At 34.7% G+C, this 24706-nt stretch overlaps 1 protein-coding gene across 3 annotated transcripts in view; it reads right to left on the reverse strand.

Annotated features, from left to right (window-relative positions):
* CSMD3 (CUB and Sushi multiple domains 3) overlaps positions 1–24706 on the reverse strand; it is a gene marked incomplete at both ends in the record, with an annotated part of 682849 nt that overhangs the window by 56320 nt on the left and 601823 nt on the right. For 2 of the 3 annotated variants that reach the window (XM_082754088.1, XM_082754086.1), the window contains 7 exons: positions 1866–2051; positions 4147–4320; positions 7458–7631; positions 13158–13331; positions 13744–13938; positions 15274–15459; positions 23520–23708. In XM_082754088.1, the coding sequence (XP_082610214.1) occupies positions 1866–2051; positions 4147–4320; positions 7458–7631; positions 13158–13331; positions 13744–13938; positions 15274–15459; positions 23520–23708 (1278 nt within the window). The remainder of the gene's footprint in view (positions 1–1865; positions 2052–4146; positions 4321–7457; positions 7632–13157; positions 13332–13743; positions 13939–15273; positions 15460–23519; positions 23709–24706) is intronic. The other variant, XM_082754087.1, reaches the window with a different exon arrangement.

Consider the following 24706-nt stretch of genomic DNA (forward strand, 5'->3'; position numbering starts at 1 on the left):
TGCTACAGTAGGAAATGAAACAAAAATTCTGTAAGATATATTGTTGATATGTACCTTTCATTCACAGTACACCTCACATTTAAAGTATTTTTTCTAGCAACATGTGCATAAATATGCTAAATAGCATAAGCCCCTTAAAAACTTTAATTAAAAGAAAGAATTGAAAGAGCATATTGGTCCAGGTCTCCACCAAATTCTATTTCTTCCTGTATTTATGTTAGCTAGAAGAAGAGAACATGTTGTAGGATATCATGTTTCAAAGGAATTAAGTTATTTTACAGGTGAATGACTTTTCCTTTGTCACACTGCGTCTACTCTACTGGTATTTCAAAAGAAGGTAGATATTTGAGACTAGCTAAAGAGACATTGAAATCCATCTATGTCAAGATAACAATCCAACATAGGTCAAATGTTGGATTGTTAGTTTTCAGCTAGTTTTCAGCTTCTTTTCCATAGCTCTTACAGTGGAAAAAAATGTTCTGAATATTGAATGACTGCCTTGCATAAGTCCAGAAATTGAACCGATTTGCAAAATCTACCTGAAACTGATGGGGTCTTATAAAAATATACAGTAGCTGCATCAGAATAGATTTCAGTACACTTATGTTTATAAAATAACTTGGCTGGGTTACTATGCATTAACCCCTCTATCCAAATGACACAAATAAAGCTGAGGATGTCATTTCAAAATTCCATATGGAACTTTCACTGACAAAAGGCAACTTAAAAAAGAGTAAAATGTGCATTATTAAATTACTTTTGACAATTCTGAATGAAGACTAGGGGAGAAAAACACAAAAGTAGAAAGAAAAAAATATCTTTGAACCTTTACTTCTAGGATTTCTTTCCCTTTGGAGCTATGTCACTACTAAGTAATATCTGTCTTTCTGAAACAGTAGTGGTATCTTAAAAATTAATGTTATTAACAGTTAGACTCTGTTGACTCTGTTATAAGTTTAACTGTGAATTGCTACTTATCAAACTACTTATCCTGTTAAATGAAAAATTCCACAACTAAATGTTTTAGCAGTAAAATAAAAATCACACATATATATATATTTAGAGTGAATAGCAAAACTGGAGAAATCTCAATTAATTAAAACTAACAGAAGTAAAATTGAGAATGTGTACCTACAACACCGTAAATGCCTGTCCATGATTCAGAAAAAATAAATGTCTATGAAATGTCTGTGGTTATAACTATATTTAACTGTTTCTAACATCACAGTTAGAAAGTTATGCATAACAAGACGGAACAAACGCAGCATCTATGCTTTTGCCTTCCTAGTGTTAAATTGCATATGACCACTGTTCAGGTACATCGGATAGTGTGGTAAGCTGAGGATATGATCCAGAAGATACTTTTGTTGCTCTACAGAGTCATACTTGCTTACTGTCTTCACAGATCTTGCTATTGTTCAAAGAGAAATCCAGGGGATATTATAGTAACATAACCCAACAGTTGGACACTGTTGCTTTTAAGTTTCAGTGTGATTATAGTTTTGTGGCCAATGGGGGAAATATATTGGTAAACTCAATAGATATGTTTTTACCTTCTGTCCTTGTTACTGATTATTGTGCTGAAGCATTCAGAGATTTTTGTAGTTCGGTTATTGAATTTCTCAAGGTTTCCACGTTATTTGCTGCATACAATAATAATATAACTCTGCTACTTCATCTGCCTTTGAGACCTTCTATCATTACCACACACAAAAATGTATATAAATATGATTATTCTAATTTCTGTCATAAGACTGATGTAGATGTTTTGTAAAATAATACCTATTTCAGTTCACATACTTAATAAAAGCAAATAAAAAAAAGCAATAGAATAAAATAAACATAAAAACATGTTATCTACTTACTAATGCATTCAGGAAGAGGTTTGTCCCATTGGCCATTTGGCTGACAAATTAAAACTGAAGAGCCAAATAAATAATATCCAGGATTACAGTCATAAAAGACCACTGTGCCATATGTGAAATTTCCATGTTCTATTTTACTCTCTCTTATGGAATTTGCAGGAATTCCAGGATCAGAACAATTCACCACTAAAAAAGGGAAAAAGCATAAACTGGAGACCTATACAAATGCAGTTTACTAAAATAGTTGGTACATGGCTTCCTATCCATCACATATGGAACTTCGAATGTTTTCAACATGTTACTACCTTGATTTTATTTATAATTATACTGACCTAGGAAGATTATATGAAACTAGTAGATACTTAACCCAAAGTAAATAAAAGGAAATATTTATTCACAGCATGCTGATGTTATAATAGTCTTTGCCACTAAAAGTGGCTGAACATATCATTACATTCAGTGTATACCCTCCCATTGACAAAGACTATTGCCAACACCTGGAAATTCGTTGGGACTAAATGTGCCTTTGGTCCAACCCTTACAACAATGCAAATTTATTTTCTTCCTATTAACATTTGGATAATTAACAATACAGAATGATTTTCGAGTCCTTAATTACTTTAGGTTTCATACATTTAAAAATAATAGAAGACTATTTTTATTTTTATTTGTATTTTTATTTTTATTTTTATTTTTATTTTTATTTTTATTTGTATTTTTATTTTTATTTTTATTTTTATTTTTATTTTGGCAACTTACAGGTTTCTGTTGAGACACTGCATATTACAGACACCAGTAATAATGTTCTACAAAAAATGGGTTCTTTTTATTTTTAAATCCTGTTTTAAAACTAATAGATTTGATGCTGTGTAAAATATCAAAAAAAAAAAAAAATAGCCTAATCAGCTTATTTCCTGAGTCTCTGATCCCTACAAGTCAGTACCATATCAGACAGTTTTGCACATTGCTCCATTACTCTACAATTTCAGAACACCAGGGTGATTTATAGCAGTTAGACTGAAAATGATATTTATTAGGCACTTTTTTTTTAATTTTTTTATAGTAACTTCTCAACAACAAATAGGTCTTTGGAACTTGTGTAAACTATTTGCTGTTATCACTTAAGGCAAAGTGATCAAAGGAAAGTGGAGAACATTACTGGAAGTACAATATAGGATACATTCCTATAAATACGTAAAATAACTTGGAATTATAGAGTCACAGAATGGTTAAATTTGGAAGGGACCTTAAAGATCATCTAGTCCAAAATCCCTGCTTTGGTCATGGACAGGTGGTTCAAAGCCCCATTAAATTCCACGTTGAACACTTCCAGGGATGGGGCATCCACAACTTCTCTGAGCAACCTGTTCCAGTGTTTCATCACCTTCATCATAAAAATGTCTTCCCTATGTACAATCTAAATCTATTCTCTTTCAGTTTAAAATTGTTACCCCTTGCCCTGCCCCTACGAGCCCTTGTAAAAATTTTCTCTCTTTTTTTTTTTTTTTTTTAATATATATTGAAAGGCTGCAATCAGATCCCCATGGAGACTTCTCCTTTCCAGACAAAAAGACCCTAACTCTCTCAGCCTGTCTGCATAGGTACTCCAGCCCTTTGATCAAATCTATGGCCTTCCTCTGGACCTGGAAAGACTATATCTTGTTCTGGGGTCACTAGTCCAGGTTGTGTCGTGATGGTAGAGTAGAGGGGGACAATCACCTCCCTCAACCTGCTGGTCACACTTCTTTTGATGCAGGCCAAGTTATGGTTGGCTTTCGGCTTTCTGGTCCAAATATGACAAAAATGTTGAGAAAGAACACAAATGGAAAACAATGATAAGCAGTCAGATCAATAAAAATGAAATAAGGGAAAAAATACATTTTCCTATGCCATTTTTGAACTGTGTTGGCTAAAAATGCAGTGTTACTTCTGAATTAAAAACAAACAAACAAGCAAACAAACTTCTATACATAATTTTACTTAAGAAACTTGTATAATTACTTTACAAAATCAATAAAAACTACAGACATACAAGAAAAATTTCTCTGCAAGAGTTATCATGGCAATTTTTTGAATGTCGAACAGACCTAACTGGAAACATGCCTAATGAACATAGTTAATAATGTAATATTAATAACTAAATGCCTGCTAGTAAGACTCATGATTTTTACTACATATTTACTACATATTTAATACATATCTTGACAGTGCCCCTTTACCTTCAATTTATTTTCCCATCTTAATTTTCCAACTTTGAAATCTGCAAATGCATACTTCATACCTTTGCATATTGGAGGTGGGTGGCTCCACTGCCTATTGGCCTGACACTGTGCTTTGGTTGGTCCTTGCATAACGTACCCAGTATTACACGAGAACGTCACAATATCATTGAAGTTAAAACCATTTCCACTTGTTCTTCCATAAATCGGACTACCAGGGTGACCACAGCTAACAGCTAGCATAACACAAAACAAAGAAAGAAAAAAGCAGACAGAGCATGCTGTTTTAACTTTTCATGATTTATAATTATCATTATAATCATCACATAAGAGCATTTTAAAATTTTATAAGACAGTGAGTGCTTTCCATGAAAGGTTTACATCTCTGAACTGAATAAGAATTGACATATTTTAGTAAATATTCAAGTGTTTCTTCTCTAATCATACTTGTATGACAAAAATATTTAAAATATTTTTCCTTTTTTTTTTTTTTTGAATGGCTCTTTAGTAAGGATTATAAAAAAAATAATAAAAATATTTCATACAGTTTAATAAAATATTTACATAAACTAATTAAAATTTGCCATATAGTAATCAGAGTAAATGAAGACAATTCTGAAGATTCAGCAGAAAAGGAAGCACTTGATTTTCATTACACATAGACTGACACTGAAAGGAAATATATAATTCCACAGAAATTATTTTTTGTAAATATGTCTTAACTAGTCATTCTTTTATCTTTCAGGCCTAAGTACTTAGTGAAGTTATAAACTTATGACTGGGTATATGAAATGTTATGGACAGAGTGAGTGAAAAATTTCTGGTATTTTTACATAAACTGACTACAGAAGAACTTCCTTTTTCTCTGCCCACAAGACCAGATGTAAGAAAAATCAGTCACAAATTAATTTGCATAAAAATAATTTTTAAAATGTATACATATTTTTCTATATTTTAACAAATCTAATAATTGATAAAGAATATAATCATCACTAATTTAAAATGAAAAGAAATAAGTGAAATATCATTGTATAAAATGCTTTTTTTATCTTTTAAGAGTTTTTTTTTCTAAATAATTAATTAGGTCTAACAAACCTACATTCTCTTTTTCTCCTTTTAGATCAGACCTGATAATACTAAAATAAGCCTATTCATAGAATATAATTTAAATAAACTTTAGCAACAACAACAAAACAAAGTGAAAATGGTCTTTAAAAACTATTACGGCATACATACGGAGTCACAGAATATTCTGTGAATATAGAATGAAAATTAAATTGGTATGTTCAATAAATATGATTCTATGATTATCTTTGTATTACTGGTATCAGAGACTTTTAACATAAGGCATTGCATTTTTCCCCACAAGAGAAGTTAGAATAGTGCACTGAACTACGAACATTTGTAAAGCTGTCAGTATTGTGGTATTCAGCCACACAGAAATATTTTTCATTGTACTTAAAACAATAAAAAATTCTATTGTGAAAACAGAAGTAGGAAATATGCATAAATATATTACACATGCATAAGCAGTAACAATACACAATGCTATCAATATCTTTCCATTTTACAAGAAAGATGCAATTTTGAATTCAAAAGTAAAAAGGTCAGAACCATTAATTTTAAACATTTAATCTCAAAAAATCAGTTAAGACTTGTGGCGGTTAAGTAAATCCAGAAATGTGAAGTTATTCACTTCACTATACACTTCATTTGAGCGTTTAATCAAAAGTCAATCGTCTTCTAAGCATCTATCACAATGTTAGAGGCAGCTCCTGTTTATAACAGTCTTTGGAAAAACTAATTTTTTCCCCAAGTTTTGTGTGTTCTTCTGAAACACATTCCCTTCTATTCAGACAAATAGAGCACTGTAATAGCTTGCCCAAAGAGGTTACAGATTCCTCTTTGGACATCTTCAAAATCTGCCTGGACATGATCATGGTCATACTCCAGGTGTCCCTAGTTGAGTAGGGGGCTTGGACCAGATGACCTGCAAAGGTCCTTTCCAACCTTAACCATTCTGTAATTCTGTAAAACAGTTTCCAGTTGTCAGAGAAATAAATTATGCACACTTATGTGGCTGCTAGCAGATCTAAAACGTTTTCTTTGTATTTAATTCAAAAATTCTTGATTAATGGTGTCTTATTTCCTTGCCTCAACATTTATATATAAGGAATATATCTGTGTTGCCCCGAAATGTAATATAAAGTAATGGTTTATTAATAGAAAATGAAGTGGAAACAAAATTAATAAAATTATTATAGTAGTGTTAAGTACATGTATATCTCATTCTATGTAAAGCAGTAAACAGAGTGAGCAGTCAGGGTAGTGAATTAATAGCTTATATTACAACAAGGTTTTCTGCAACAAGAATGAAGGCATAAAAACAGAATATCTGCAGTTGGACAAAAAAGTATTCAATACAATATATTAAATAAAAGTGCATTCAATACACTAATATCATTGAAACAATTATCAAATCGTTATAATTCACTTGAGAATCCTTTAAGCACTCTCGAATTCTAAATGAAATACCATATTTTCTTATTACATAACAGTCTTTTGTATGGTATCACAGAATCACAGAATTGTAGGGGTTGGAAGGGACCTCAAGAGATTATTGGGTTCAACCCCCGTGCCAAAGCAGGTTCCCTAGAGCAGGTTGCCCAGGTAGGTGTCCAGACAGGTCTGAATATCTCCAGAGAAGGAGACTCCACGTACTCCCTGGGCAGCCTGTTCCAGTGCTCTGTCACCCTCACCCTGAAGATATTCAGATATTGACAAACATGTTGACAGGTAGGTTGACAAACTTGTCACATAAAAGGAATCTCATTAACAAAATAGAAAATTCATGTAAAAAACAAACAAACAAACAAACACACACACACACACAAAAAACACAAAGAGTACAATTAATAATTGTATATTTTTAAGAAGTAGAAAAAAATACTATAAACTTCATGAATCAGTAATTTTAATTATCAATGCTGATAGTGTAATTCAAGAGGATCTACTTCACTCAATGCTACAGTCAAAGTCAATTTACATTACGTATTTCTAAAAGCCACTAAGGCATATAAAGCTATTTTCAAATTAGAGTACCTGAGTGCCTAAATCCCATCACTTTTTGAAGTTCATATTTACTTTTAATTAACAGGTATTTATTTGCCAAAAGATGCAGTAATCTGTTGGAAATTTTAAGAGACAACATTTAACTTCATCTGATAAATGAATCACATATTTTATGTAGCCATGTAGTTCTGAGGATCTACTTCAAATCATTCTCTTTTAGTAAGTTTAAAGATACTCCTCATCTTTTCTGACATAGACATTCCTGTAGCAGAAATCAGTATGCATTGCCACTCTTACTTACGCACACAGGATGGAAGCTGACCAGACCAGTTGTGATCCTGTTGACATATTCGTACAGAAGAACCAATCAACCGAAAACCAGGACTGCACTGGTATACAACTGTGTCTCTATACCCATAATTTTCTCCAATTACTTGACCGTTGACTATAAGATCTGGACTACCACAGTGACCAGCTAGAATTTTCAAAATAAATAATAAAACCAAACAAGCAAACAAAAAGATCAGTAAATATGTCAGAGAAGTTTAAATTTATTTTATTTATTTAATTACAAGAAGAAAATCTTCAAATTTTTGTATAACTTCACTCAAAGGTTTATATTTATTAACTTGGGGAAAACTAAAGTATTGCACTTGTATAGGTAAGTCTTTACACATATAAGAAATTTGAAAAAGACAGTGAGGCAAAGAGATTAAATTCCATTTGTATTAAACCTTCTTTCTACAATAAGTGATTCCTTTTATCTACAGGTTTTAACCTGTAGATTTCTAAATTATTTCTACTAGTTTTATTTTGGCTAAGATTAAATTGAAGTTAATGTTAGAACATTAGAAATTTAAAGAAATAAATATATAAATACATAGATATAAAAGTTCAAATATATATATATATATATAATATATATATATAAAATCTCTACCATAAATGTAAAATTGCATACATTATAAATGTAACCTTCTTGGCCCTTGACCCTCTAATACCAAAATATGAGAAATATTTTATATGAATATCACAAACACACTTTTAACCTAAAGGAATCAGGGAAAGAATGAACCATGAGACTTTTGTTACCATTTTTCTTAATGAACTCTGTAAAATGGGCACACAATTCACCAAATCATGTGAAAATGGAGACCTCAGAGACGACAACACAGGACAAAGAACTCAAAAATAAGTAAGACAAACAACAAAAGCAAGCAGTGTTACAACTAGTAGTTAAGGTTAAGTGGAAAAATATTACCAGCTACCCAAACTCCTGTTTCCCTTTTGTCATCTAGTTCTCACAAACAAATAAATAAGTACACAAATAAATAAAGCACAATAAAATAAATAAAATGGGGTTGCTAGTAAGAAAATACATTTAGAGGGAACACAATTTGGATTGTTCTTTCCTTTGAAATTTGCAGTCTTTGTAATATAAACGCTGTTGTAAACTTGCAGGGTTTTCTCAATTTTTTTGAGGGCTAGAAACTTCTCATAGGGAAGAAAAAAAAAAAAAGGAAAAAGCAAATCTGAGATTTTCTTGCCTCAGGAACTTAATTAAAACTCACGTGGTACTCCATTGTATGAATCATGCCAGTCAACAGAATTTTCAATACATGTAGTGTCTGAAACTTCCTACTGATTAAATTTGATGGGTGAAATGTCCCCAAGTATTTGTTTGACTATTTGAAATACTTATTTCATTTCAAATCACCATCTGTCATGTGGTAAGCTGTTGAGTATGTTTGCCATAGGAAGTGTCTGTAACAGTATACAGAATTCCTGATGTGAGAACCTTTGAGAACATATATTAAATTTGCACAAATTTATGCAGCTGAATAAGTTTTCACAGTTGTAATAAAATCAGGTGCTCATTAATATTTATTAATATTTAAAATATATATAGTAGTATATGAAACAAGTATTTTTATTCATTTGCTTTATTTTCACCCTCTCCTGATAATTGCTTTACAAGACTTCCATTTTAAACTCTTATTTTAATGGAGTTACGTCAAATAATTTTTGTTTCACCTTATTAACATTTTGAAATTATTTTTGAAGTGCCATACAGTATCTTTTGATGCTTTCCTTGGTGTCTGCAAGTTTACATCTATACAGATACACATAAAAAAGACAAAATTGGGGATTTGGAGTATTGTTTGTTTGTTTGTTTGACTGTGGAAAGTTTCCAAACATCTCAGATTACTGCTAGATTTTTGGTACTCTGGGAAAAACTAATACTGCGCATGTATAATTTTCTGCACATGTACAGTTTTCTGAGAAACTGCTTTTGCTTCTGAATGAGACATACTTACTGCGCAATGGCATCAAAGATCAATTCTATTCTTTCATTTCATCTCACAGCTGTATCCCCCAAACCTTTTCCCACTTACTTGTTTGTATTATATATATGATCTTTCATATAACTGATGTCAGTTTTGTCACACTGGTATGAAAAGGAGTAACACCACATGATTTGACTACTAAAAAAAACAGCACAAAAACAGAAAGGTACATTGTTTTAAATCTGTTCTCATTTGGGAAATATATATGGGAATCATTATGGAAGAGCAATGGTTTAGTTGTGAAATTTTGTATGATGAAACTGAATAAAATCACAAAACACATTGTAATAACTAGCCTTCACTCAAAATGATCATACAGTGTGGCTAACTGTCTTTTGCAGTGAGAGAGCTGAATTATCCCAAATGCAATTCAGATCTAAAACTGTTCAGGAGCCAAGGTAGATTATTTTCACTGGGGACTGAATGTAAATACCACAAACTGGTATTTAAATCTCCCAGGGGAAAAAAACAAAAAACAAACAAACAAACAAACAAACAAAACTACAGCAGAAAACAAAAAAAAATGCAAAAAGTTAAGGAAGTAGAAAGTAAAGGACTGCTGAGAGAAAACTAAGAGTACTGCTGGAAAAAAAAAGGTTTAAAAACTCAACAACAGTGTTTCCTTTTTTTTTCATATTTTAATTTTTTATTTTAATTTAGTGAGTCTAAGCATGACTACATTTTTCAGCAAGTAAAAACAGAAGAGTTCTGAGGTAAATGCTAAAAAAAAAAAGGTTCATGGCTATGAGGAGAAAGAAAAAAATAGAAGTAGGAAAAAAATCTATTTTTTATTACTTTTTTTCAGTAACTGAAAACAAATACCATAATTTATTCATAAATTGTACAGAAATGTATTTCTCAGATCATAACAATACCTGCTCTGTAGATCTTCCTGCTGTATTTGTATTTTATCTCCTGTCCTCTACATCCTCCCTCACAGGGTTCCCATGGGCAAATTTTCTTTCCCTCTTACATGATGCCTGCCTTTCCGTATTTCTATATAGGAGCTAATTCTATAGCTCCTTTTCTGTTTTTCTTTCATTCTCTGCATCTTCCAATATTTTCTTTTTTAACCTTCTTAAACAAATATGTCTTCTGACTTGCCATTAGCTGAACTCGTCACTAAGTCCCATTCTTAATTTGAATTAAATCACACAGAATCACAGAATTTCTAGGTTGGAAGAGACCTCAAGATCATCGAGTCCAACCTCTGACCTAACAGTCCCCACTAAACCATATCCCTAAGCTCTACATCTAAACGTCTTTTAAAGACTTCCAGGGATGGTGACTCCACTACTTCCCTGGGCAGCCCATTCCAATGTCTAACAACTCTTTCAGTAAAGAAGTTCTTCCTAATATCCAAACTAAAACTCCCCTGGCACAACTTAAGCCCATTCCCCCTCGTCCTGTCACCAGGCACGTGGGAGAACAGACCAACCCCCACCTCACTACAGCCTCCTTTAAGGTACCTGTAGAGAGCGATAAGGTCGCCCCTGAGCCTCCTCTTCTCCAGGCTGAACAAGCCCAGCTCCCTCAGCCGCTCCTCGTAGGACTTGTTCTCCAGGCCCCTCACCAGCTTCGTCGCCCTTCTCTGGACTCGCTCAAGCACCTCGATGTCCTTCTTGTAGTGAGGGGCACAAAACTGAAAACAGTACTCAAGGTGCAGCCTCACCAGAGCTCAGTACAGGGGGACAATCACCTCCCTAGCCCTGCTGGTCACACTGTTCCTGATACAAGCCAGGATGCCGTTGGCCTTCTTGGCCACCTGAGCACACTGCTGGCTCATATTCAGCTGACTATCCACCATCACTCCCAGGTCCTTCTCTGCCTGGCAGCTCTCCAACCACTCATCTCCCAGCCTGTAGCTCTGCTTGGGGTTATTGCGCCCCAGGTGCAGGACCCGGCACTTGGCCTTGTTGAACTTCATGCAGTTGACCTCAGCCCATCTGTCCAGCCTATTCAGATCCTCCTGCAGAGCCTTCCTAGCCTCGAGCAGATCGACACACGCACCTAATTTGGTGTCATCTGCGAACTTACTGAGGGTGCACTCAGTGCCCTCATCCAGATCATCGATGAAGATATTAAAGAGGACCGGCCCCACCACCGAGCCCTGGGGAACGCCACTAGTGACTGGCCTCCAACTGGATTTGACTCCAACTATTAGCTATTAATTTAACTATTAACTTAACTATTGAGGGAGCAAGAATTTTACCGAGGTTTTCTTTTCAGAAATCTCATTCTTGCAAAATAATGTACCACAACAGGCAGTGTTGCTGCAACAGCGATTATTTTAGTCATTACTGTCTTCCTTTTATAAACAATTTGTCACTAGTATTTATTTTTACAATTTTTTTTTTGCATGCTGTATATGCTGTATGCTATGTTCTATTTCTGCAGTTATCCAATTCTGCAATTCATCCATCCTATCTTCAGTTTGCCATCATCAAAGCTTTGAAGATACACCTTTGAAGATTTACTGTAGTCACATTAAATTAGTCCAATAATTTCAAAGAATTTTTTAGATTCTTTTTTTTTTCCTTCTAGTAAAAAAAAAATAAAATTAAAATGCATTTTCTGTACTTATTGTTACTGGATACTAGCGTATATGAACTTGATTATATATATTGATTTTAAAGTTAAGGTATAAAGTTATTTAGGTTAATGTGTAAAACAGGAATTTTTCCAAGACGGTATTTATAAATAGAATATAATTTGGCTTTTTGTTTAGATTTATTTTTCTCAAATGAAAAATTATTAATTTATGAAAACTTGAACAGCAGTAAACACAAACGTTTAACATATATATTAGTTGAATTAGAAAGATTAAAATAAATACAAAATCTATGTTCACAGATACTCTTTCTTTTTTTTTTTTCATACCTACACAAATGAGAAGGGACAATATGTCTTCATATTGTCATCCGTTTGATTCCAACTGAAACTAAAATATTAGTTGTATATAAATTTCAACGTCTTTACAATTAACAATGTAAGCTCAAGGTATAGTTGGTGATAATGAATTAAAAAGAAGGCCTGTAACTGTTTCACTGAGATCACATGTTCACTTTATTCATGAACAATTCATGGACTGGTATCTAAGTATTTAAAAAAAATGAAGATGCCTAAATATGTACCACTAAGGGGTTTTCAAAATTTATACATAACATTGGGAAAGTGATTTTCTCTCAGAAATAAGGATGAAGTGCTCTTGTCCATGTTTCCACATGCTTATCCTTTTTTTTTTTTTTTTTTTTTTTTTCCATCTTTTGCAAGTATATAGATTAATTCTGTAACATATCCACTGAGTTCAGGTCTACTATGCAGTTATTTTACTAAGGATAAGTATTAAAGCTGACAGATCTATAATCCATCTGTCTTGCTGTGTATGTATAGGTCTATGGAGCCATATGCACCAGTCCAATGACACAGGCTTTGCATGTATGGCAAAGGAATTCAAAAGAGATTCAAACTGTGGAAAGGTTACCACAGTTAATCTTTTGATAAGAAAAACAGCAACACATTTTTTTTCTTTAAATTTAGAACTCTCTTCAGTGCTTGAAGGGCTAACAGAAAGAGGCACGTTAACTAACCTTGCTTACTTTTGTCTGATAGATATAAAGAAAATAGGAATGTTTTGACAGTTGTATCCATACCTAAACATCTGGTCTCAATTCCACTCCAGAGTCCAGAAGATAGACATTCCCTTACAGCAGAGCCAACTAACATGTATCCTGAGTCACAAGTAAATATAGCTGTAGATCCATATGTGATTTGAGTTCCAATCTTATTTCCATTTGGAGGTGTAGGAAGTTCTCCACAAGAAATAACTTCATGGTAAAAACAGAACAGAACAGAAATGTATATCTGAGTATCACAAACATACATCCAATAATATGCAATGGTTATCAACCAGCTAAATAAAGACTGCAATATGAAGTATTCTATCTGTTCTGTAGAAGAGCTCTGTATACGAAGATTACTATTTCCTCACAAAAATACTCAAAAAATGAAAATAATAATTAAAAAACAATAAAATTGTTTCTGTAAAATTAAAAACAAACACTGTTTGGAACATTATTAATAATTGCTATTTAACTACCTCAGTTAAAGGTTAGGGTTAGTGACATTTTTTTTCTAATTAAGTGATCTCAATTTCAAATTAGTTAATTGTTAATTAAGCCAAATAAAATATTTTTATTTGCAATCCACACAGCAAATACAGATGAAGCATGTACTCACTTTGGCAGTAAGGTCGCTCATTTCTCCAGCTCCAGGTTCCATTAGCAAGACACTCAATAGATGCTGGTCCCAAACCATAATACCCTGGGTCACAGCTGAAAACTACTTTTGTTTTATACTCATAATGTGAACCATTCACTATTTTCCATCTTCCATGTTCCAGTGTGAAAGAATTGATGCTTGGACACGTAACAACTTCCAAAATATCAAAAACACAGTTATTTGTGGTTTAGTACAGACAAATTTCAAAAACCTGTAGAGCTATTAATTTAGAAATATATTTTAAATCCAGTGAGATGATGTTCGAAGAATAAGGCTGTATTTGAAATTGCATGTGTTTAAGCAGGTAACACTCTCATTTAATTAATAACAATCAATGTCCCAGACAAATCAGTGACTGGTGTAGACAGAGCTACGTAAATGGTGTAGATAATATAGCTCCATACATTGAAGTAGTTCACTGTAGATTCATGGTCAGATATCAGAATCTTTACTAAAATGATAGCTAAATTTAAATACAGGACTGATTTTCTACCCAGATACATTATATGAAACTGTAAAGACTTCAAGAGGCTGCACAATGGTGGCAGGTAAAATAATATTCATATTCAGAATGCGTTTTCAGCAGCAACACATCTTTTCCTCATGCCCTAATTCAAAGAGTACTTCCTTTGGAAACAAACATCCTTCAACAACCCTGATCTAAGTGAAGAATGTTAGTAAGCATAATATTTTCCTCATGATCAAATGAAAATGTCACAGAAGAAAATCTTTACTGGATATTGCTTTCTTCCTCTCAATTCACATTGCTTTTATAAACAAAGGAAAGGCATAAGGCATTGGCCTTTCATAGGCACAAGAGAAAAAAAAAAAAAAAAAAAAAAAAAAAAAAAGGAAAATCCTTGAAAATTATTTTGGATATGTTTTCTTTCCTTTCTAGTTCATTGGGTGAAATAATCCAAATTTTAATATGCATCTAGCACTGTGACATTTCTGCATCAGCCTTACAGGGTTATCATAAACCATTTATAAATTTGAAATTATCTGCTTCTCTTTGGAACTGAGCAGGCATTTTCTCTTCAGTGATGTTTCCCAGAGTTTAGGTAGTGTCGGGTTATAATGATAGTCTGGATATAAATAATCAGCAATAATTTCAAATAATACCAGTGACTTTGGAATTCTGAACTGTTAATTGTTAACAGTATATGAACTGTGAAGATATCATTGCAGAGTTGACTTTTGCACAAACCTTTGCAACCATTACCTTTGATTTAGCTGAAAATTAATTTTCAACTTGAATGTATTCTGTAATCTGTGTATTTCTTCTGCTGTCACTGAATGTTTAGGAACATATCTCAGATACACATACTTCAAATATATACTTCACAGTAACTTAATATCAACAATTACATACAACTTAGTTTCCTGAAGCTGAAAGTTTAAATAATATATTGTTTTTCTATTTTGGATAAATAAACAAAATGTACAGTAACATTCTTACTCACTAGAGATTTTTTACATATTACCTACCTACACAGCGAGGTGTTTTATTGTGATTGCTCCAGGTACCATCTGGCTGGCAGGATGCTGTGGTAAGTTCCTTGGATGATAGTCTATACCCATCATTGCAAAAGTAAGTAACACGGGTGCCAACCAAGTAATCTGTAGTTAATATCCCACCATTCACTGGAGATTTAGGAATTCCACAAGATATTGCTGATTAAAGAGAAAGCCATAGTAATTGTATCTGTTCTTCACTATAAACTGCCTTTCTCAGAGGGTTTATGGACTGTAACTTCAACAGTCATAAATTCATACAAATGGATTTTTAACTCATTAATGTTTGTTTTAAGGCTACAAATAAATTCCCTTAAAAAGTTTAGGGAATTAAATCTCAGAAAGTTTTTGTCTTTTGATGACTAGATAAACAAAAAAAGTCCCTTTACCCAAACCATTCTATGATCCTAGGTTTCTATGAAAAAGAAAAAACTAAAACAAAAACCAAACAAATTATATAAAACATGGTTTGTAACCTTGCAGTTACTCATTCAAAATGCAGAAGACAATAAAAGAAGATGAAATAAAAAATATCTGGAAAAGGTATGACCATCATGGCTGAATGAATACAGCACCAGACTGAGGCACTGGAAACCTAGTTTGTAATTTGGGTTTCTTCCATCACATGACCTCTGGCAACACTAATATTAACTTTCAACATTCTATTCTTCCTCCTGTAAAGGAGAAATAAAATACCCTTCAAAAAGTATTTTTAAATTCACAAATGAAAGTGTAAGCTACTTTACTAATACTACTACTATTCATCAGAGGGAAAACAAAAGAAGTAGCCCCAGAAATAGCCCTAACTAAAAAAATAATAAAAAAAAATAATAAAAAAATAAAATAAAATAAAATAATAAATAAATAAATAGAACCCGAGTTTTTTCCACATTTTAACACTACACATATAATGCAAGTCAGATCCCTAAAACAGAGCTTTGGCACTTAATTCTTAAGCACTTTACTTTAAAGAGGAATCTTGAACAGTAAGAGACCACCTATCCCTCCTGTGCAGAACTATAAAGAATTAAGCCTCACAATGCATAAATAGTATGTAGAAAAAAAAAGTCTTCAGTTGTTGTCCCTTTTGTGAGCTGGTCTGGTATAAGACAAATCTGCTTTATAAGCAATGCAACAGTATGGCTCTGTACCAAAGCTAATAATCACAGCTGAGACACAGGTAAAGCACTAATGCTATCACAGTTTGCCGAACAAACATGGTAAGATCAGTGAAAAAAAATGTGCTCGAATTTCCATGAAAAGAAACTGTGAATTCTGTGTAAAGTTAAACTACAGGACATGCTGTACTGAAAAGTTGTCAGAAAACAACAATTATTTTGCTCATTACCTTGTCTAGGCAACCATAAAAACATATACTTTATGGCTATCTACTGGCAACTAGAAACATACATCTTTAGAAGAAAATAAGAAAACCAAGATTAGGAGATATTCAAGGCCCTAAGAGTCATTGAATTCAATCTACAATCATGTATGAAGACATGACCCGGAAGAATCAAAACTGACAAGTTAATTAAACATATGGTCCATCTTCCACTTCTTAAAAAGCATCTGACAGAGCTCTATTATTTCACCTGACTCTACCAAAGAAAGAAACAGAGCTCTCATGACACTAAAATGCAAATGTACATATATATCAAATTCCTCAACAGGTTGGATTGCAGCACCAAACATTAGGTAGACCCATCTATGCAAAGAGGAAGATAGCCAAAAGCTGGTATAAAAGCAAACAAACAAACAAGCTGGTATAAGCAATTGTTTCCAGCATAGCTCATCTCTTTAAAATCAGTTGATGGAGATTTTCACTGACCAAGCTAGCCCTGTCTTTCAAAACTACATGTAATGATAAACAAAGTTTCAGAATTGGAATTGCTAGAAACAAGTCCATTGCCAGTTGCATCTAGGACAGCTTTCAGTAGGGTATAAAAACTAAATCCAACACCCTCCCCCCAAAAAACAACAACACAACAGCTGCTGCTTATGATCCTGACATCTAAAACATGTCATAGCACTGCTTGTTCACGTACTATAGATTTTTGCTTCCTGCAATCAGCAAAATCTATATTTTTGTATCTATCTGATATGTTTTATATCTACCATAGAGATTAATAAGTCCTTCAGTATTCAAAGATCTCCATTAGTATCTTACTTGATAAATGTTGAGTCCTATCATCCCTATTAACAGAATTAATCTTGTGGCATAAGAAAAATATATCCTTCCCTTAACCTTAAAGTTTTAAGAAACGGATTTCATGTCAGCACACTGAATCTTTGATAACAGCCATTTATACAAATAAATAAAATTAGGACTACCAAGTTATATTCTTCTTCAAGTTCTCTTCTATTCTACCAAGTTCTGAACTACAATTCAGCAACATTTTTCAGTTTTCAGCAGTTACGAGGTGCATTTTACTTGTGTAGAACTTGCACAGAAAATGTCTTTTATTTAAGGGAAAAAACTTGAAAAGCTCAACACAAGTTATTGACGTATCTGAAAACAGAATTAAACTCAAAACAGGATTTAAGAATACAGGTATTCTGGCTAGACTGGCGGCTAGCAAACGTGACGCCCATCTACAAGAAGGGCCGGAGGGCAGACCCGGGAAACTACAGGCCTGTCAGTTTGACCTCAGTGCCAGGAAAGCTCATGGAGCAGATCCTCCTGAGAGTCATCATGCAGCACTTGCAGGGGAAGCAGGCGATCAGGCCCAGTCAGCGTGGCTTTATGAAAGGCAGGTCATGCCTGACGAACCTGATCTCCTTCTATGACAGAGTGATGCGCTGGGTGGATGAGGGAAAGGCTGTGGATGTGGTCTACCTTGACTTCAGCAAGGCTTTTGACAACGTCTCCCTCCTCAAGAAACTGGCTGCTCTTGGCTTGGACGGGTGCACGCTTCGTTGGGTTAGAAACTGGCTGGATAGCCGGGCCCAAAGAGTCGTGGTGAATGGAGCCAAGTCCAGTTGGAGGCCAGTCACTAGTGGCGTCCCCCAGGGCTCGGTGCTGGGGCCGGTCCTCTTTAATATCTTCATCGATGATCTGGATGAGGGCATCGAGTGCACCCACAGTAAGTTCGCAGATGACACCAAGTTAGGTGCGTGTGTCGATCTGCTTGAGGGTAGGAAGGCTCTACAGGAGGATCTGGATAGGCTGCACCGATAGGCTGAGGTCAACTGCATGAAGTTCAACAAGGCCAAGTGCCGGGTCCTGCACCTGGGGCGCAATAACCCCAAGCAGAGCTACAGGCTGGGAGAGGAATGGTTGGAGAGCTGCCAGGCAGAGAAGGACCTGGGAGTGATGGTGGATAGTCGGCTGAATATGAGCCAGCAGTGTGCTCAGGTGGCCAAGAAGGCCAACGGCATCCTGGCTTGTATCAGGAACAGTGTGGCCAGCAGGGCTAGGGAGGTGATCGTCCCCCTGTACTCGGCTCTGGTGAGGCCGCACCTCGAGTACTGTGTTCAGTTTTGGGCCCCTCGCTACAAGAAGGACATCGAGGTGCTTGAGCGGGTGCAGAGAAGGGCGACGAAGCTGGTGAGGGGCCTGGAGAACAAGTCCTATGAGGAGCGGCTGAGGGAGCTGGGCTTGTTCAGCCTGGAGAAGAGGAGGCTCAGGGGTGACCTTATCGCTCTTTATAGGTACCTCAAGGGAGGCTGTAGCGAGGTGGGGGTTGGCCTGTTCTCCCACGTGCCTGGTGACAGGACGAGGGGGAATGGGCTTAAGTTGAGCCAGGGGAGTTTTAGGTTAGATGTTAGGAAGAACTTCTTCACTGAAAGGGTTGTGAGGCACTGGAACAGGCCGCCCAGGGAAGTGGTGGAGTCACCATCCCTGGAAGTCTTCAAAAGACGTTTAGATGTAGAGCTTAGGGAAATGGTTTAGTGGGGACTGTTAGCGTTAGGTCAGAGGTTGGACTCGATGACCTTGAGGTCTCTTCCAACCTAGAAAATTCTGTGATTCTGTATGGAATATCCAAAATGCCCAAAACACAGATTTATCACTGAAATGTTTCATGATTATCTATCAGCTTGGGCTGTAAAAAATACATTTTTGCAGATCAACAGTATAATTGTAATCACATCTGAAACACTAACACATAGTCTTCTTTCGTGAACTTCTGAACAGTGCTCCAACTGCAAAGATCTACATGTGCAACACATGGAAGACCTCAGCTTTCTGAATTCTTGAAGATCACCTTCTGAAGATGACCTAAAGACTTATCTGAAATAAGAAATTCAGAAATTATTTTTGGACTTATATAAAGGTCTTAAATATCCTTTATCAAATGTCAAGTCACATTTAAAAGTTTCTGTAATGATAATTTCCCAAACACAAATTTGACGTTTTATCCTGTAAAAGACCTGTGATTGTTCATTTGCCCTGCAACGTTTAAGAACTACACTTAACAGATACAGCTTAAATGTTTAATATCTCAAAGTTGAATGTTTTCTACTGACATATATTTGGTTTTGTACACAATGTAAAAAGTTTTCACCCACTGTGTTGGGTCTGTCTGAGCTGGAGTCACCTTTTCCCTGCAGCAGCCCACACAGTGCTGTGCTCTGCACTCGTAGCTGGAACAGCACTGATATCACTCCAGTGTTGTGTCTATTGCTGCATAGTGCTGGCACAGCATCAGGACTCCTTCTGAGCCCCCAAGAGCCAGCAGGCTGGGGGTGGGCAAGTGATGGGGAGGGGACATTGCCGGGGCAGCTGACCTAAACCAACCAAAGGGATATTCCATAACACCTGATGTCACACTCAGCAATAAAAGGGGGGGCTCTCGTGGGGGAGGGGGCTGTTCCTCCTGAACAACCACTACGCATTTTGAGGCCCTGCTTCCCAGGACATGGCCGAACATCGCTCATTGATGGGAAGTAGAGAATAATTTTTTTCCCTCTCTCTGTACTTCCACGCGGACTTACAGTTTCTTTTGTTTCTTTTTCTCCCCATTCCCTTTCCCTTTAATTAAACATTTCTCATCTCAAACCTCGAGTTCCCTGTGTTGTATTTTCTCCCCCTTCCTCTTTGAGGAGAGGGGGAGTGAGAGAGTGGTTGTGGTGGAGCTTGGCTGCCCACCTGAGTAAAACCACCACATCCACGAAAATGTGTATCTGAAAAGTTCTATAGAGCAAGATTTCAAGAATGGCCAGTATTATCTATTTAGAGGTTCAGAGATCAAGATTTCTGTTCATATAGGTATAAAAATGAGAACATAAGAAAATGCTCTAACATTATTTATGAATTTGAAAAGAATAAAAAGCAGTAATGGAAAAGGCTGCTGGCATTCATTAGTGAGAGGAAAGAGTTCAGTAGTGACTAATTGTACAGATGAAAAATGAAAAATATAAAGAAAACACATTAAATACAGTCAAGAAATATTCTGCGGGCAGCAAAAATGTTGGTCAAGGATTGAACTTGTTATTAAAAATAAAATAAATAAATAAATAAATAAATAAATGTGCTGATTGCAGAGGTAAAGAATTCACAAATTTGAGATTTCTTTCCTATAGAATGATGCCAGTAACCTCTACTGTGATTTGACTGGTAATCTTCATTTAGGAGACAGAAAATAAATAGATTAAAATGTGATGCATTGGTAACAAAGAAATTGCAAATAACTTTTTGTTGTTGTTGCTGTTGTTTTTTGTCTTTGCACTACTATGTAAAAATAAGTCTGAAACATTTTATGCTGTACTAAATGGTCACTTGTGGCAATCCCGACTTCAGATGAAGAACTGATTAAAATGGCTTTGCTAGCTAGACTGTGTTGGGAGAAATTGGTTAAAAGCAGAAGATTGGCAAGGAGGATGGGATCAGAATGGACAACTGGCAAGCAGGATTGTAAATACGCTTAAGTGACCTTGCAGCTGGGAATACATAAAGTCTGGGGAGCAGCAATGTAGAAAAACAAATAAATTATGTCTGCTGCTCTTTGTGCGTTTGACGACATTATCTATCTTTTCATAGATAACATAGGTGTTTGGTGGACTTCGAGGTGCCCTCTCTGATGTGCTTGAGCTCCCGGCCTTGGTATAAAGAAAATCAAAGAAGCACAGTGAGAATCACAGGATGGTGGTAAAAGCTGCACTTGCGCAAACTTTTGATAAAAACAAGTGAAACCAGCAGGCCGGTGATCTCCTATCACGGACCCTGTTCAGTGGTTTCTGCATTCCTGTTTATGTGCCTGTGCTCATGTCCCTCTGCTTAGGTGTTGTTTCAGGGATCCCCTGATTAGTGAGGTAACAAGAATAAATCTGCTCTTTACATTTTAACTGTGAGTCTGTGGTTGTTTCTGTTGCCTGCCTGTGCTGACTCACACGCACTGTAAATGTAAATGTGAAGTAGAAGGCAGGGCTCTGACTTTGTCATCTGATATTACCTGGAAAAATAGGTGGTTAATGGTGGAGAACAAAACCTGACAGCAGACAAAAGTTGACTGACAGGTATTATGGGTAGTAAAACAATGATCATCACGATCATGTTATATGATCATCATCATATAACAAGATGTAAAAAGCACTAGCTCATGCTTAAAACGACTTTTGCTGAAGTTGTATTCCTCAGTAGTGGAGGAAAATGTGGAATGGCAAATGGCTAATCCCTTCTGTAAATATCTTCTGTTAAAGAACATTATGTATATTTACATACAGTGTTCTCAAAATTGTAATGAAAGGGTTCATATCATAAAACTGTATCATCCAGGGATGGGGATAATTTTCACCTCAACAAAGTAAGGGGAAGTTTAGATGCATGAGTGATGCATGGAATCATCTTTCTTCTGAGGGTTTTCACAGTAGTAAAGTTGATTCTGAAGAGTTTGCTGTTGTGAATTGCAAGCCACATATCATGGCCACAACCACATTTAGCATGTAGGGACTTGTTGGAAGACTTGAATGACATCTATATAATTTATCAAGCTAACCTTCATCATATGCATAATTATGATTAGCTGTTATTAAATTAATACATATATTAAGTAATTTTCCATTCAAACAGTCGGCTCCAACAATCTTTCTGTTTGATCAGACAGCACAACGTCTGACTGATATGTTTTAAAACAAAACACACACAAACAAATAACAAATATATATATATAACAGTAGAACTTTCCAAATTATTTGAGATACCTAGGTAACAATCTTATCAGGTTCTACAAATAACTGTCACAAAAGCAGTCCTTATGTCAACTTATGAGCAGAAAAAGATAAAGAATGATATGCAGCAAATGCACCACATGTATCACAGTTTTAAAAAATACAAGCATACTTGCAGTTCAAAGACTTACTGTCAAAAAACACTTGTGGGAAATTATCTTGGAACATTCATACAGAATTAATCTCCACTGCTCAACAGGAACAAAATGTATGCAAGCATCTAATCAAAACACTAAGCTAGGATGTCCTAATGAAGGATCTATTACTACCATGGATTTGTGAAATCTAACTGAATATAAACTGGTGTTTTCACCAGCTTATGTAAGAGTATAATGTAAATTCCTTGATATATGAAGTTCTGAACAAAAGTTAGAAAACACAGCTGCATTTTTGCATGGAAAAAAAATCATTTTAATACTTCACTGAAGAGAGATATGTAAGTTATCAGAACAATGACATTGTTCAGGAAAGGGACAATTAGAATACAATTGTGACGGACATCAAATAACCATTTTCTTTTTCTTGTTAAGGAAAACGTGTTTTGCTTTTATAATGCATAAGGGACTAAATAAAAAACTATGGGGTGGGGCCTGGAGTACAAAGTAGATAGCCTGAAACATAAAACATCAGTTAATCTGATTAATTGTTTTTAAATTTCAGTGTAAATCATGACAGATTAGAATGGCATTAAAGGTAATGATTTCTTTTTCTCCAGTTTCCTGTTCTTGGAAATGTAGCAAGTTTCAGGTCTTTTTTTTTTTTTTTTTTTTATAGTGCTTAGATCATGATAAAGTGGCAATTAAAGTAAAATGTAAAATTATAAATTTAAAATTTTAATTATAAATTTAGAACCTAAACAAACAAACAAACAAACAAAACAACAAAAAAATAAATGAATTTTATACCGTTTCCTAAAAATGCATTTGTTTTTGATCAGTTTATTAGATAGAAACATAGATAGATACCTCCTATTCATTTTAAGTCAGAAAATTGATTATGTTAGAAAAAATAGAGTTAATTAGGATATATTATTTTATAATTAAATAGTTTACCTTGGCAAGCCGGGACTGGAACATCCCATGAGTAATAACCATATGGAGACTTCCTGCATACAGCAGTACTTTTCCCAACAAGCCGAAAACCTCGATCACAAGCCCAGCGAACCATACTGTTGAGCTGTCCACCTGTCTGACTGACAATGAAACCATGTGGAGGGGACTCTGGAGTACTACAGTAGAGGGCTTTAAACATAAATATTAAATAAATAAAAAAATACATTTAGGATCCAGGTGGCAATCTTGACAAATTCTTATTGAATTCAGTGGACATCTGATAACAATATGAGAAAATATCAGTATAAGTTGTATTTCATGTCCTGATCACACATGCATCAAGCAATTTCACTAAGTGTAAAGGTAAAAGAATATTACATATTGCAAGAATATCACAATAGTACTGAAGAATAGGGCCTTGTAAGGGCTTCAGGGTTTAGTAGTCTGAGATACTGATAACACACACACACTGATATACATGTATAAAGATAGTTCACTTCTCTTTTACTTACCGTCTTCTTGTTAAATCAAGTAAACCATAGAAATTTATTGATGGTGAAATTTATTGCAATTATATACGTGTCTGTAGTATACAACATTTTTGGAAGAAGAAAATATCAAGTGCATACTACACATATTTATTTACAAATTATTTTTTTCCTTTTGGTCCTAATTAAGTTACTTTCAAGTTCTGTGATACAATGAACTGAAGTGAACTAGTGACAGCTAAAATAGATTTTAATCATATTTATGAGTGCCACTATAAATCCATGGAGAAAAAAAAAATAAAAAATACTTAGAGAAGCCTTATTTGGATGTTATAAAAATAAAATAAAAATCCAGAAGCATTTATAAGAACAAAAATATCTTTGAGAAATACAGCTGTTTTAATGCAAAAGGATTTTTGTACATTAAATCTGCATGACATTAAAGATTGCTTAAGTATCATGATGTCATTATGCTTGCATTTCTTTTAAATTCATTTTCCACTAAGTTCATGAGAACAAAGTCACCTGTTTTGGCAGTACCTTGCCAAAAAACTCCAACAGAAGAAACTTACAGCCTGGTAGCTAGTTTAAAATAAATGTTGTTTGTTTAAGCATTTAACTTAGTCTCCAATCTTTTTCGTCAAGGAGGAGGCAAGATGTTAACTAAGATGGTATTTCCCCATTTTTTAGCACAGAAAA

The sequence above is a fragment of the Aythya marila genome (genome assembly GCF_965140915.1).
Source record: "Aythya marila genome assembly, chromosome: 2".
NCBI classification, from domain to species: Eukaryota; Metazoa; Chordata; class Aves; order Anseriformes; family Anatidae; genus Aythya; species Aythya marila.